General features: G+C 41.4%; 1 protein-coding gene across 12 annotated transcripts in view; it reads left to right on the top strand.

The window, feature by feature from the left end:
- NEK11 (NIMA related kinase 11) overlaps positions 1–15117 on the top strand; it is a 282586-nt gene that overhangs the window by 181316 nt on the left and 86153 nt on the right. For all 12 annotated transcript variants that reach the window (XM_070466776.1, XM_070466770.1, XM_070466765.1 and 9 more), the window contains one exon: positions 265–428. In XM_070466776.1, the coding sequence (XP_070322877.1) occupies positions 265–428 (164 nt within the window). The remainder of the gene's footprint in view (positions 1–264; positions 429–15117) is intronic.

Genomic DNA, 15117 nt, shown 5'->3' with positions numbered 1-15117 from the left:
TTCTTCTTGTTTCATGGTTTTTTTCTTACAGTTTCAAAAAGTGGTTGCAAATAGAGCCATCCCTCCTTTCCTCCACTGGTTTAACTGCTGAGTATTTATTACATTCTACTAGGTGCATTCAAGAAGCTAAGATTCCACTCTACACTTTATGAAAGTTTTGTTAGTGTTAACAGAATACATATCTCTGGGAAAACATGGGGGTCCTAGGCTCATTATAATTTTAATGACCTACAGGACCTGATTTTTGCTTATTCTTTATTTCAGAGATCCCAGAAGACCCGCTTGTGGCTGAAGAGTATTATGTTGATGTATTTGATTCCTTTTCTGAAGAAAGTGAGGAGAGTGAGGAAGAAAAAACAGTATTCTCAATCAGGGATGAAGAGGTTGAGGATGAAGGACCCCAGCCTGTTTACAGGACAAACCAACAGGTAAAAGTTGCTGCCAGCAGAAGCAGTGGGGCTGTCCAAGGTGCTGACCAGGCTGTGCCTTCCCAGGAAGAGTCAAGGCGTCTTAGAACCCAAGTAGGAGGACTAAGGTTTGCTATACAGGCTCCACACGATGTGTCTTGATTTCCAAGGCCCGGGGGCAGGCAGGGCCCCATGGGATTGTGTGAATCTGGATGTGTTGATGAGGAAAGGGCTGGAGCACTCAGTACTGATTCAGGTGAGAGGATGATACACACTACACTGTTTATACACTGAAGAGCACCCCACACATAGCTGCCGAATAAACATTTCATGTGTCTCTTTAGAAGAGAGAAGAGGATATTTAAAATTATACTGTTCTGCCTGGTAGTCAGATTTGTGAGTCATGTCCCAGTGCATTAATTAGTTCTGGGGTTGAGGTCCAGAGATCTTGGGCTTAGGAGATGGTCTTCCTAGCCACTCCAGCCCTTGAAGTTCCCCCCTTACATACAGTGCTGGAATCTCTGAGTCCACGACCTTGCCACAGATTCTGTAACAATAACAATAGTAGCTTCATCCGGGTCATACACCAAGAGACAGCCCTGCATGTGATTTCACTGTTGGTTGCCTGCAGGGGAAAGGAAAAGCAAGAGTTGTGTGAAAAAAAAGCTGGTGACTCTGGGCAATTTATTCAATTTATACTTGATTTTCTTCCTAGGCCATAATCTCATAATCTTCCTAGTCCTAAACTTTCATAGGTACAGAAGCTTTTTACTAACTGGAAACATTAAGCTAGTAAGATAGAAGTCAGTCAAAGGGCATCTGTGTTAATGGAGACTTAATTCAGGGGGATTAACTAAAGGTTGTCCAAAATCCATTCAGTCCTTTTTAATGAAGACTAGGCAATTCATCATAATACTCAATGAATAGATCTAGTAAGAAAGGTTCTCAAGTTCTCCATAAGAAAAAGAAAGAGGCAGGGAGAAGGGGATAGAATGGAGTGGTACAGAGCTGAGCAGAGAAAGGTATGAGAAAAAGAGAAAGGACGAGAGAGAGAAAATTAAGAGATAAATACATGAAGAGAGAAACAAATAAACACTGAGAAAAACAGTCCAGACAGCGAGGATTCAGCATACCATTTCCCTGTTTTCTCCAATGAACTTGTAAACAGAAGCACCTCCTACCACAAACTGAAAATATAATCTCTACTTCTGTACCTCTGTCCTAAACAGCAGAGACTAATATTGTTATATTATTACAGAAACTTCATTCTGTGCCTATGGTTGCAAAGCACACAATATGCAAAACACATCTGTTTCTGTCCAAAGCATCAAGTGGTAAAAGTTTAGCTACTAACATTGTTACTCTAAAATATTTTCAATAAAATAAAACCAATTTCAGAAAACCAGAGGAATCACTTGCAGATCATGTGACCTTGTGCAAGTCACTAAACCCCGCTGTGCCTTGGTTTTCCAATCTAATGAAGTAATTAATAATGAGATATTAGCTGTTATTAAGATAAAGCTATATAGCCATTTTGTGGCTTTTTTAAATGATACTTCCAAAACTCCTTAATTCTAAAGTGAGAGTTTATAGTACTTCCCTCGTGGTCCAGTGGTTAACAATCTGCCTTCCAGAGTCCGGTTAAAGATGGTGGAGTAGAAGGGCATGTGCTCATCTCCTCCTGAGAGAGCACCAAAATTGCAACTAGCTGTTGAACAACCATCAACAGTAGGACACTGGAATCTCACAAAAAAAGATACCGCATGTCCAAAGACAAAGAAGAAGCTGCAGTGAGACAGCAAGACAGGAAGTGCTCTATCACAATAAAATCAAATCCCATACCCATTTGTTGGGTGACCCACAAACTGGAGAACAATAATACCAAAGAAGTTCTCCCACTATTGTGAAAGTTCTGAACTCCATGCCAGGCCTCCCAGCCTGGGGATAATACAAAGGGACTGGGAATCCCCAGGGAATTTGGCCTTGAGGGCCAGTGGGATTTGATTATAGACTTTCCAGAGGACTGAGGAAACAGACACTCCAGTCTCGGAAGGCACAAACAAAATTTTGCATGCACCAAGACCCAGAGGAGAGGAGCAGTGACCCCACAGGAGACTGAGCCAAAACTACCTGCTAGTGTTAGAGGGCTTTCTATGGAGACATGAGTCTGTATGGGCTTACCAGAGGGATGGGGGCACTGGAAGGTCCCCCTTGGCATAAACCCTCTTGGAATTCACCATTAATCCTATCATACAGCCTGTAGACCCCAGGGCTGGGTCACCTCAGGTCAAACAACTACTAAGGAGGGGGTACAACCCCACCCATCAGCAGATAATTGGATTAAAGCTTAACTCAGCAAAGCCCTGCCCACCAGAGCAAGACCCAGTTTTCCCATCACCAGTCCCTCCCATCAAGAAACATACACAAGCCTCTTAGCCTCATCCATCAGAGGGCAGATAGAAGAAGCAAGAAGAAGCACAGTCTCACAGTGGTTAAAACAAAAACCATATCACAGAAAGTTAATCATGATGAAAAAGCAGAAAGTTATGTCCCAGATGAAGGAACAAGATAAAAACAGCCCAGAAAAACAACTAAATGAAGTGGAGATAGGCAACTTTTCAGAAAAAGAATTCAGATAATGATAGTGAAGATGATTCAGGATCTCAGGAAAAGAATGGAAGCAAAGATTGAGAACAAGCAAGAAATGTTTCTCAAAGATCTAGAAGAACTAAAGAACAAACAGAGATGAATAATACACTAGAAGGAATCTATAGCAGAATAACTGAGGCAGAAGAATGGATAAATGACCTTGGAGGACAAAATGGTGGAAATCACTGCCACAGAACAGAGTGTAGAAAAAAGAATGAAAAAGAGTGAAGACAGCCTAAGAGACACCTGGGATAACATTAAACACACCAACATTTGCATTATAGGGGTCCCAGAAGGAAAAGAAGAGCAAGGACCTGAGAAAATATTTGAAGAGATAATAACTGAAAAATTCCTGAATGTGGGAAAGAAAATAGTCAACCAAGTCCAGGAAGCTCAGAGAGTCTCAGGCAGGATAAACCAAAGGAGGAACATACAAAGACACAGTAATAAAACTGACAAAAAGACAGAGAAGGGAAAAATGACAAATAACATACACGGGAACTCCCATTAGGCTATCAGCTGATTTTTCAATAGAAACTGTATAAACCAGAAACGAATGGCATGATATATTTAAAGTGATGAAAGGAAAGAACCTACAACCTAGAATACTCTAACCAGTAAGACTCTCCTTCAGATCTGATGGAGACATCAAAAGCTTTCCAGACAAGCAAAAGTTAAGAGAATTCAGTGGCACCAAACCAGCAGTACAACAAATACTAAAGGAACTTCTCTAGGCAGGAAAGACAAAAGAAGAGAAAGCCATACAGAAAATAAACTCAAAACAGTTAAGAAAATGGTAGTAGTGTCATATATATAGATAACTGCCTTAAATGTAAATGTATTAAATGCACCTACCAAAAGACATAGACTGTCTGCGTGGATGAAAACACGTGCATGTATGCACTTCCACTTACCACATCACTCTGCTTGACACCCCAAATTGAGTGTAATTATTTTATATTGTTAAGCTAATCATGTTCCCATTATGGCTTGCAATTGTAATTATCTTTTATTGTTTCTTTCCCTATTGATTGTGAAATCACAAGCTGTGTGGATCATGACAAAGTGTGGAAAATTCTCAAAGAGATGGGAATACCGACCACCTTACCAGCTTCCTGAGAAATCTGTATGCAGGTCAAGAAACAACAGTTAGAACCGGACATGGAACAACAGACTGGTTCCAAATTGGGAAAGGAATACATCAAGGCTGTATATTTCCCCCTCCTTGTTAAACTTATATGCAGAGTACATCGTGCGAAATGCCAGGCTGGATGAAACACAAGCTGGAATCAAGATTGCTGGGAGAAATATCAATAAACTTAGATATGCAGATGACACCACCCTTATGGCAGAAAGTGAAGAAGAACTAAAGAGCCTCTTGGTGAAAGTGAAAGAGGAGAGTGATAAAGTTGGCTTAAAGCTCAACATTCAGAAAACTAAGATCTTGACATCCAGTACCATCACTTCATGACAAATAGATGGGGAAACAACGGAAACAGCGAGAGACTTTATTCTTTGGGGGTCCAAAATCTTCAGATAGTGACTGCAGCCATTAAATTAAAAGATGCTTGCTCCTTGTCTTGACCAACCTAGACAGCATTTTAATATGCAGAGACATTACTTTGCCAACAAATGTGGTTTCTAGTAGTTTTCCAGTAGTCATGTATGGATGTGAGAGTTGGACCATAGAGAAAGCTGAACACCAATGAACTGATGCTTTTGAACTATGGTGTTGGAGAAGACTCTTGAGAGTCCCCTGGACTGCAAGGAGATCCAACTAGTCGATCCTAAAGGAAATCAGTCCTGAATATTCATTGGAAGGACTGATGTTGAAGCTGAAACTCTAATACTTTGGCCACCTTATGTGAAGACTGACTCATTTGAAAAGACCCTGATGTTCGGAAAGATTGAAGGCAAGAGAAGGGAACAACTGAGGATGAGATGGTTGCATGGCATCACCGACTCAATGGACATGAGTTTGAGCAAGCCCTGAGAGCTGGTGATGGACTGAGAAGCCTGGCGTACATCAGTTCATGGAGTTGCAAAGAGTCGGACATGACTGAGCGACTGAACTGAACTGATTTTGAAAATTGATAAGTGTCTTTTACTACTGTGATTATGTAACTGTTACTCACTTAATATCATTGTATCTATCGAAATTGATAAAACCATCAATTCTTAAACACTCAGCTTTCTTTATAGTCCAACTCTCACACTCATACCTGACTACTGGAAAAACCATAGCCTTGACTAGATGGACCTTTGTTGGCAAAGTAATGTCTCTGTGTTTTAATATGCTGTCTAGGTTGGTCATAACCTTTCTTCCAAGGAGTAAGTATCTTTTAATTTCCTGGCTGCAGTCAACATCTGCAGTGATTTTGGGGCCCCCCAAAATAAAGTCTGCCACTGTTTCCACTGTTTCTCCATCTATTTATCATGAAGTGATGGGACCAGATGCCATGATCTTTGTTTTCTGAATGTTGAGCTTTAAGCCAACTTTTTCACTCTCTTCTTTCACTTTCATCAAAAGGCTCTTTAATTCTTCTTCACTTTCTGCCATAAGGGTGGTGTCATCTGCATATCTGAGGTTATTGATATTTCTCCCGGCAATCTTGATTCTGGCTTGTGCTGCCTCCAGCCCGGCATTTCTCATGATGGACTCTGCATATAAGTTAAATAAGCAGGGTGACAAGATACAGCCTTGACATACTCCTTTCCCAATTTGGAACCAGTCTGTTGTTCCATGTCCAGTTCTAACTGTTGCTTCCTGACCTGCATACAGATTTCTCAAGAGGCAGGTTAGGCAGTCTGGTATTCCCATCTCTTGAAGAATTTTCCACAGTTTGTGATGATCCACACAGTCAAAGGATTTGGCATAGTCAGTAAAGCAGAAATAGATGTTTTTCTGGAACTCTCTTGCTTTTTTGATAATCCAACAGATGTTGGCAATTTGATCTCTGGTTCCCCTGCCTTTTCTAAAACCAGCTTGAACATCTAGAAGTTCATGGTTCACAAACTGTTGAAGCCTGGCTTGGAGAATTTTGAACATTACTTTGCTAGAGTGTGAGATGAGTGCAGTTGTGCAGTAGATTGAGCATTCTTTGACATTTACTTTCTTTGGGATTGGAATGAAAACTGACCTTTTCCAGTCTTGTGGCCACTGCTGAGTTTTCCAAATATGCTGGCATATTGAGTGCAGCACTTTTACAGCGCCATCTTTTAGGATTTGAAATAGCTCAACTGGAATTCCATCACCTGCACTAGCTTTGTTTGTAGTGATACTTCCTAAGGCCCACTTGACTTCACATTCCAGGATGTCTGGCTCTAGATGAGTGATCACACCATCATAATTATCTGGGTCATGAAGATCTTTTTTGTACAGTTCTTCTGTGTATTCTTGCCACCTCTTCTTTAATATCTTCTGTATCTGTTTGGTCCATACCATTTCTGTTGTTTATTGAGCTCGTCTTTGCATGAAATGTTCCCTTAGTATCTCTAATTTTCTTGAAGAGGTCTCTAGTCTTTCCCATTCTATTGTTTTCCTCTATTTCTTTGCACTGATCTTTGAGGAAGGCTTTCTTATCTCTCCTTGCTATTCTTTGGAACTCAGCATTCAAATGGGTATATCTTTCCTTCTCTCCTTTGCTTTTCACTTCTCTTCTTTTCACAGCTATTTGTAAGGCCTCCTCCGACAGCCATTTTGCCTTTTTGCATTTCTTTTTCTTGGGGATGGTCTTGATCCCTGTCTCCTGTACAATGTGATGAACCTCCGACCATAGTTCATCAGACACTCTGTTTTTCAGATCTAGTCCCTTAAATCTATTTCTCACTTCTACTGGATAATTATAAGGGATTTTACTTAGATCATACCTGAATGGTCTAGTGGTTTTCCCTACTTTTTTCAGTTTAAGTCTGAATTTGGCAATAAGGAGTTCATGATCTGAGCCACAGTCAGCTTCTGGTCTTGTTTTTGCTGACTGTATAGAGCTTCTCCACCTTTGGCTGCCAAGAATATAATCTATAATCCATCTGATTTTGGTGTAGACCATCTGGTGATATCCATGTGTAGAGTCTTCTCAAGTGCTGTTGGAAGAGGGTGTTTGCTATGACCAGTGTGTTCTCTTGGCAAAACTCTGTTAGCCTTTGCCCTGCTTCATTTGGTACTCCAAGGCCAAATTTTCCACTTACTCCAGGTGTTTCTTGACTTCCTTCTTTAGCATTCCAGTCCCCTATAATGAAAAAGATATCTTTTTTGGGTGTTAGTTCTAGACGGTCTTGTAGGTCTTCATAGAACCATTCAACTTCAGCTTCTTCAGCATTACTGGTCGGGGCATAGACTTGGATTACTGTGATATTGAATGGTTTGCCTTGGAAATGAACAAATATCATTCTTTCATTTTTGAGACTGCATCCAAGTACTGCATTTTGGACTCTTTTGTTGACTTTGAAGGCTACTCCATTTCTTCTAAGGGATTCTTGCCCACAGTAGTAGATATAATGATCATCTGAGTTAAATCCACCCCTTCCAGTCCATTTTAGTTCAATGATTCCTAAAATGCTGAAGTCCACTCTTGCCATCTCCTGTTTGACCACTTCCAATTTGCCTTGATTCATGGACCTAATATTCCAGGTTCCTATGCAATATTGCCCTTCACAGAATCGGACTTTGATTCTATCAACAGACATATCCACAACTGGGTGTTGTTTTTGCTTTGGCTCCATCTCTTCATTCTTTCTGGAGTTATTTCCCCACTGATCTCCAATAGCATATTGGGCAGCTACCAACCTGGGGAGTTCATCTTTCAATGTCCTATCTTGATTGGTCAACAGAGAAATAATAGAACTCTGTATCACCAAAACTAGGATCTAGAAGAAAAACCTGTAAACAGTTTTTAAAATCCAGATGCGTATCAGAATTATCTTGAAAATTTTTGAAAAATATAAATGCTTAGGTACTGCTTTTTTTAAATTCAGAGCTCCAGATATGTTTCCAATGAGCAATCATGTTTAAAAACAACTGGGCTGTATGATGATCTTGAACTTTTATCCAGCTTGTTTCACTTTTTCTATTTTATAGTCAGTGCTCCCATTTCATTTAGTTTAAGTTCTCCAACTTCTCCATTTCTTTTTTCTTGATGTTCTTTTTCTCAAGCCTTTATGTAAAGTGTAGAAAAGCTTTTGTATACATATACCTATATATAATATATATATTTTAGAAAAATTATGAAATTTTGCTTAACTAAAAACTTATGGCATTTTAATTCCATTTTTTGACTTAATATGAATATAATGCTAAGTTTCTAATTAAAAAACAGATATGCAACAGTCATATCTGCAATGCAGGAGAACTGAGTTCGATCTGTGGGTCAGGAAGCTCTTCTGGAGAAGGAAATGGCAACCCACTCCAGTATTCTTTCCTTTAGAATTCCATAGATAGAGGAGCTGGGTGGGCTACAGTCCATGGGGTCGCAAAGAGTCGGGTACAACTGAAGCGACTGAGCATTCATGCATGCAACAAGCAACAGATTTACTGTAGAGCATAGGGAACTGTAGTCAATATCTTATAATAACTTATGATGGAAAATAATTAAAAAAAAAAAAACAATCTGTCTTCCAGTGTGGGAGACTCAGGTTGGATCCCTGGTAGGGGAACTAAGATTCCACATGCCAAGGGGCAACTAAACTCACACACCATAACTACTCAACCTGTGACCCACAACTGGAGAGAAGCCTATGACTGCAGTGAAAGCATCCCCATGCCACAGTGAAAGATCCAAGTGCTGCAACTAAGACCCAAGACACCCAAATAAATAAATAATTTTTAAAATAAAGTGAGAGTTTACAACTGCAGTATAAAAAATATCTCTTCTTATTTATTCAGTTCAGTTCAGTCACTCAGCCATGTCCGACTCTTTGCAACCCCATGAACCACAGCACGCTATGCCTCCCTGTCCATCACCAACTCCCGGCATTCACCCAAACCCATGTCCGTTGAGTCAATGATGCCATCCAACCATCTCATCCTCTGACGTTTCCTTCTCCTCCTGCCCTCAATCTTTCCCAGCATCAGGATCTTTTCCAATGAGTCAACTCTTCGCACCAGGGGGCCAAAGTATTGGAGTTTCGCTTCAACATCAGTCCTTCCAATGAACACCCAGGACTGATCTCCTTTAGGATGGACTGGTTGGATCTCCTTGCAGTCCAAGGGACTCTCAAGAGACTTCTCCAACACCATAGTTCAAAAGCATCAATTCTTCATCACTCAGCTTTCTTTATAGTCCAAATCTCACACTCGTACATGACAACTGGAAAAACCATAGCCTTGACTAGATGGGCCTTCATTGGCAAAGTAATGTCTCTGCTTTTTAATATGCTGTCTAGGTTGGTCATAACTTTCTTTCCAAGGAGCAAATGTCTTTTAATTTCATGGCTGCAATCACCATCTGCAGTGATTTTTGAGCCCCCCAAAATAAAGTCAGTCACTGTTTCCACTGTTTCCCCATCTATTTGCCATGAAGTGATGGGACCAGATGCCATGGTCTTAGTTTTCTGAATGTTGAACTTTAAGCCAACTTTTTCACTCTCCTCTTTCACTTTCGTCAAGAGGCTCTTTAGTTCTTCTTCACTTTCTGCCATAAGGGTGGTGTCATCTGCATATCTGAGGCTATTGATATTTCTCTCAGCAATCTTGATTCCAGCTTGTGCTTCTTCCAGCCCAGCGTTTCTCATGATGTACTCTGCATAGAAGTTAAATAAGCGGGTGACAATATACAGCCTTGATGAACTCCTTTTCCTATTTGTAACCAGTCTGTTGTTCCATGTCCAGTTCTAACTGTTGCTTCCTGACCTGCATACAGATTTCTGAAGAGGCAGTTCAGATGGTCTGGTATTCCCTTCTCTTTCAGAATTTTCCACAATTTATTGTGATCCACACTGTCAAAGGCTTTGGCATAGTCAATAAAGCAGAAATAGATATTTTTCTGGAACTCTCTTGTTTTTTCAATGATCCAGCAGATGTTGGCAATTTGATCTCTGGTTCCTCTACCTTTTCTAAATCCAGCTTGAACATCTGGAAGTTCACGATTCACATATAGCTGAAGCCTGGCTTGGAGAATTTTGAGCATTATTTTACTAGCCTGTGAGATGAGTGCAATTGTACAGTAGTTTGAGCATTCTTTGGCATTTCCTTTCTTTGGGATTGGAATGAAAACTGACCTTTTCCAGTCCTGTGGCCACTGCTGAGTTTTCCAAATTTGATGACGTATTGAGTGCAGCACTTTTACAGCGCCATCTTTTAGGATTTGAAATAGCTCAACTGGAATTCCATCACCTGCACTAGCTTTGTTCATAGTGATGCTTCCTAAGGCCCACTTGACTTCGCATTCCAGAATGTCTGGCTCTAGGTGAGTGATCACACCCTTGTGATTATCTGGGTCATGAAGATCTTTTTTGTACAGTTCTTCTGTGTATTCTTGCCACCTGTTCTTAATATCTTCTGCTTCTGTTAGGTCCATAGCTTTTCTGTCCTTTATTGAGCCCATTAGGGCCAATGATTAGTACTGGGCAGTAATTTTGCTCTCTAGGCTATGCCTCCATAGCCTGTGGTATGATAGATTGTGACTGATTGTAAATAATTACTGGCTTCTGTAAGGTTGCTCACATACATGTTGGTGTTTTGTCTCACAAAGCCCTGTTGGGTACTTATTCTTACCCCAATTTTCCAGTTGAGGAAACTGAATTTCTAAGGCTATGCAGCTGGGGAAGTGTTGGAACCATGTTTCAGGCCCAGCTTCATCACATTTTCTAGCCGTTTTTTCTAGGTCCTAAAGTATATCATCCTAAAATGTACTTGACATAATAGAATAGAATGGACTTAGCAGGAGGAGACATGTTAACTGAGTAGTTTGTATTAGAGACAGGTAATTATAGCCCCCTTTGTTCTTCAGTATAGTTTCCCCTTCCCCAAAGGTTGTGAGCATGGGGTTGTGGTGAATACTTACCCTTTTCTTTTTATGTCATTTTATTAGCAGCACATATTTGCAGCTATAGAAATCTGGGCTGAGACCCCGTCACTGTTGGCTTTGTGAACTGGATGATGCCTCCAGCCACCTCTTCCCCTGCTTCCTAGTCTTGCCATTGACCTGAGCACCCAGGGTCTACTTAGATGATCATTATACCCCCGTCTTTTACTTGAGTCATCAGGTCAGAGTTAATATTCTCTTACTTCAGATGGAACAGAAGTCACATGGTTTCTATTTTGATGGAAGAAGTGCTTTAAAAAAGAAAGACAGCCACAGGCTTCATTGAGATTGATTGCAGGGTCCCTTGTGCCCCCCATGACAATCTTTTCAGCAGCAGTTTCTCCAGAGCAATTTTGTGAAGCACCTATTTGTCTGTTGTTTCTCTGCATCAATAAGCAGAGCATCAGTAACCCCTTTATCTCAAGCCCTTATCATGCTGTTGATGGCTCCTCTGTGAAGTCTGTGGTCACTGAATTGGAACTAGCCTCTCAGATCTCAAGGGAATGGAGTTTATAGCTGTCATCATAACAAGGTTCTCAACAGTATTTGTGGGACCTGTCACTGAGAAGTGTTTCCTGTGCCCTGATGGACATGTTTTAGGGCTGCAGACTGGTGGTGTTTCTGTAGACTCTTGTCTTCCCCTTACTGCCATGACCAGTGCTTCCCTCTCCACCACTAATCAGTATCCTGAGTCCCCCTGTAATTCAGACATGAGATGGACCATGATGCCGTGACACAGCTCCCTCAGGAATGACCCTGCTGTTTAGTGGCTGGCTTTCACTGACACTTGTTTGAGGAAAGCTCTTAGGACCATGGTGTTTGTTCTTGCCAAGATGGGAAGCTGTAGAGGCTCATTTCTCAGCTACTTCTGAAATCTTCAGTACTTTCCACCAAATCCTCCACTGATTTTGAAATGCTCTCTGCACAGTGAAACGTTAGGAAAAGCAAGAATGACCTTGGAATGGTCCACTGAGGGCTCCTGGAGGGATCGTTATGGGAGAAGGTGCCTCTAAGAGTGTTCTGCTAGTGGAATCATTTCTTTAATCAAGACATAATTATTATAATAATAAGACCTAAGTTTCCCAGAATCTTTACTCTATGTCTAGTACTTGATGCACTATGTCTGTTTAGGTTCTTTGGGAAGCATTTTGTCTATAATTGATTATTGTATGAAGCACTGACTTAAACATTCAGGTCCCTTGGAAGATGAGACTGTTAGGCTCTCCTCACTTTGCATAAGAGGAAACCGAGGCCTGATGAGGTGAAGGAACTTCTCCTGGGCCACACAGCTAGTAAGAGGCACGCCAGGCCTCCCTGTCCATCACCAACTCCCAGAGTTGACTCAAACTCATGTCCATCGAGTCAGTGATGCCATCCAGCCACCTCATCCTCTGTCATCCCCTTCTCCTCCTGCCCCCAATCCCTCCCAGCATCAGGGTCTTTTCAAATGAGTCAGCTCTTCACATGAGGTGGCCAAAGTATTGGAGTTTCAGCTGCAGCATCAGTCCTTGCAATGAACACCCAGGACTGATCTCCTTTAGGATGGACTGGTTGGATCTCCTTGCAGTCCAAGGGACTCTCAAGAGTCTTCCCCAACACCACAGTTCAAAAGCATCAATTCTTCGGTGCTCAGTTTTCCTCACAGTCCAACTCTCACATCCATACATGACCACTGGAAAAACCATAGCCTTGACCAGACAGACCTTTGTTGGCAAAGTAATGTCTCTGCTTTTTAATATGCTATCTAGGTTGGTCATAACTTTCCTTTCAAAGAGTAAGCGTCTTTTAATTTCATGGCTGCAATCACCATCTGCAGTGATTTTGGAGCCCCCAAAAATAAAGTCTGACACTGCTTCCACTGTTTCCCCATCTATTTGCCATGAAGTGATGGGACCAGATACCATGATCTTAGTTTTATGAATGTTGAGCTTTAAGCCAACTTTTTCTCTCTCCTCTTTCACTTTCATCAAGAGGCTTTTTAATTCCTCTTCACTTTCTGCCATAAGGGTGGTATCATCTGCATATCTGAGGTTATTGATATTTCTCTCGGCAATCTTGATTCCAGCTTGTGCTTCTTCCAACGTTTCTCATGACGTACTCTGCATATAAGTTAAATAAGCAGGATGACAATATACAGCCTTGATGTACTCCTTTTCCTATTTGGAACCAATCTGTTGTACCATGTCCAGTTCTAACTGCTGCTTCCTGACCTGCATACAGGTTTCTCAAGAGGCAGGTCAGGTGGTCTGGTATTCCCATCTCTTTAGCTCTAGTTTAGTATAAACCTTATAACTATATTTTTACTATTGTGTTCTGTTAAGATCATCCAGATGAGAATATTTTTAAGGCTTTGGTCCATTGTGCCTATCCAGGTATCAAATTCCAACAAAATATTGCTCAGAGGAAACCTTCCTGGATTGCTTTATGAGATTTTTATGTTTTCTAGGAAGCAGAATCCTCTCATTATATGTATATATACATATATAGTTGTGGCCAAAGTGAATAAATCTGTGACTCAGATAAAAAGGGGTCAGGTTCCTGCGTCTATAGGAATCTATAGGATCACAGAATCTGTAGAAAGAAATAGCATGGGTTCTGCTAGAATGTGAAACTGGGAGGATTAGTGAACCTGCTACAGAGAGGATGAGCCACGAAGCCAGGAAAGCCTGAGAGACCAGCGAGCACAAGCCTGAGCTGTGCTGAGAAAGCAGCCTGCCATTCATGTATCCCGCATGTGGCTTTCACCTCTTGAAAGCTGTGTGTCCCCCTGGTGCCTAAGGGTGTACACCCCATGGTGGCCACAGGGAAGAAAAGCCTGTAGCAATGGCTTCAGCCTACAGAGGGGCCATCATCTGAAAGGTGATGTTCCTCATTTGGGGCCATTTGGGAGGCTGCAACAGAAATTTTCCCAGAAGGCTCATGACAGGGATTTCACCAAAGGAAGTTCTAGTTTGTGGGGAGCCTGTGAGGTCATGTCTGTCTCTGGGGTTACCTCAGAGGCAGACAGAAAATAGCCTTATCATAGAACAGCTGGGAGCCAAGAAGAAAAGGCAGATGGAAGCAGAAGATACACAGTCTTCTGGCCTGGAATGAAGCTTCGCAAATAAACACCTCTGCAAGAATTCAGTGGGAGAAATGTGTCCAAAGTTTTGACAGGGTTGAGAAGCTATGAATTTAGGTAAAATCTACTGGTGAGGTAGGAACAGAGGAATATTTTATTTGACTACGTTGCCTTGACATTTGCTTTTCTTTCATCAGCATATTCACAAAGGGTTTATTAAGGTTGCCAGCTCTGAGCTAATAATGACTCAACAGGCATGGTCCCTGCCCTCATGGAGCAAATACTAACAAAGCATTAATTGTGTCCTTGGGTAAGTGCCTCAAAAGAAACAGACACTATGATATGTCGACTGGAGTGGTGGCAGAAAGAAACTCAATTCAAATAGGGGGATCTCCTACAGGTGACCTACAGTTGAGATCTGAGGGATGAGAAGGACAATCATGTCATATGTGAGGCAAGAGCACTGTCAGCCAATGAGAAGGCCTTAAAGTGGGAAAGATCTTACATCGCTGGAGCACTGTTAGTGAGAGAAGTGGAAAGAGATGATATTGAAGAAATGAGCAGGAGCTAAGGTATGCAGGGCGTGGCCAGCTGTGACGGGATTTTATTCTGTACATAGGGACAAAGTTATGGCTATTGTGAAGGAAATGGAGGAGGACATGCAGGGAAGTGGACTTGAGCTCGGGTAGCTGTTGGGTTTTTATTTGTTTGATTTTAACGTGTTTCTCAACTTGGCTTGTGTAATCCCACCAGCATGGAGAACATTGATCAAAGGATTTGATGGGGAAGTGTACTGCTGAAAGAGCAGTGAGTTACTAGTATACTGGCAGGAATACCCCTGGTGTGTGGAATGGATTACCTCTCTGAAATGGCGGGTTGAGGCCATATCTGTCTCCCTCAACTTTGTACACATCAGAACATAATTGGCATTTAATACACATCACCTGAATTGAACAAAGCTGAATAATAAAATGGCTTT

This window comes from Odocoileus virginianus, chromosome 4 (genome assembly GCF_023699985.2).
Source record: "Odocoileus virginianus isolate 20LAN1187 ecotype Illinois chromosome 4, Ovbor_1.2, whole genome shotgun sequence".
In the NCBI taxonomy this organism is placed as follows: domain Eukaryota; kingdom Metazoa; phylum Chordata; class Mammalia; order Artiodactyla; family Cervidae; genus Odocoileus; species Odocoileus virginianus.
Note: the sequence above shows the minus strand (reverse complement) of the source record. Positions and strands in the feature narration are given on the sequence as shown.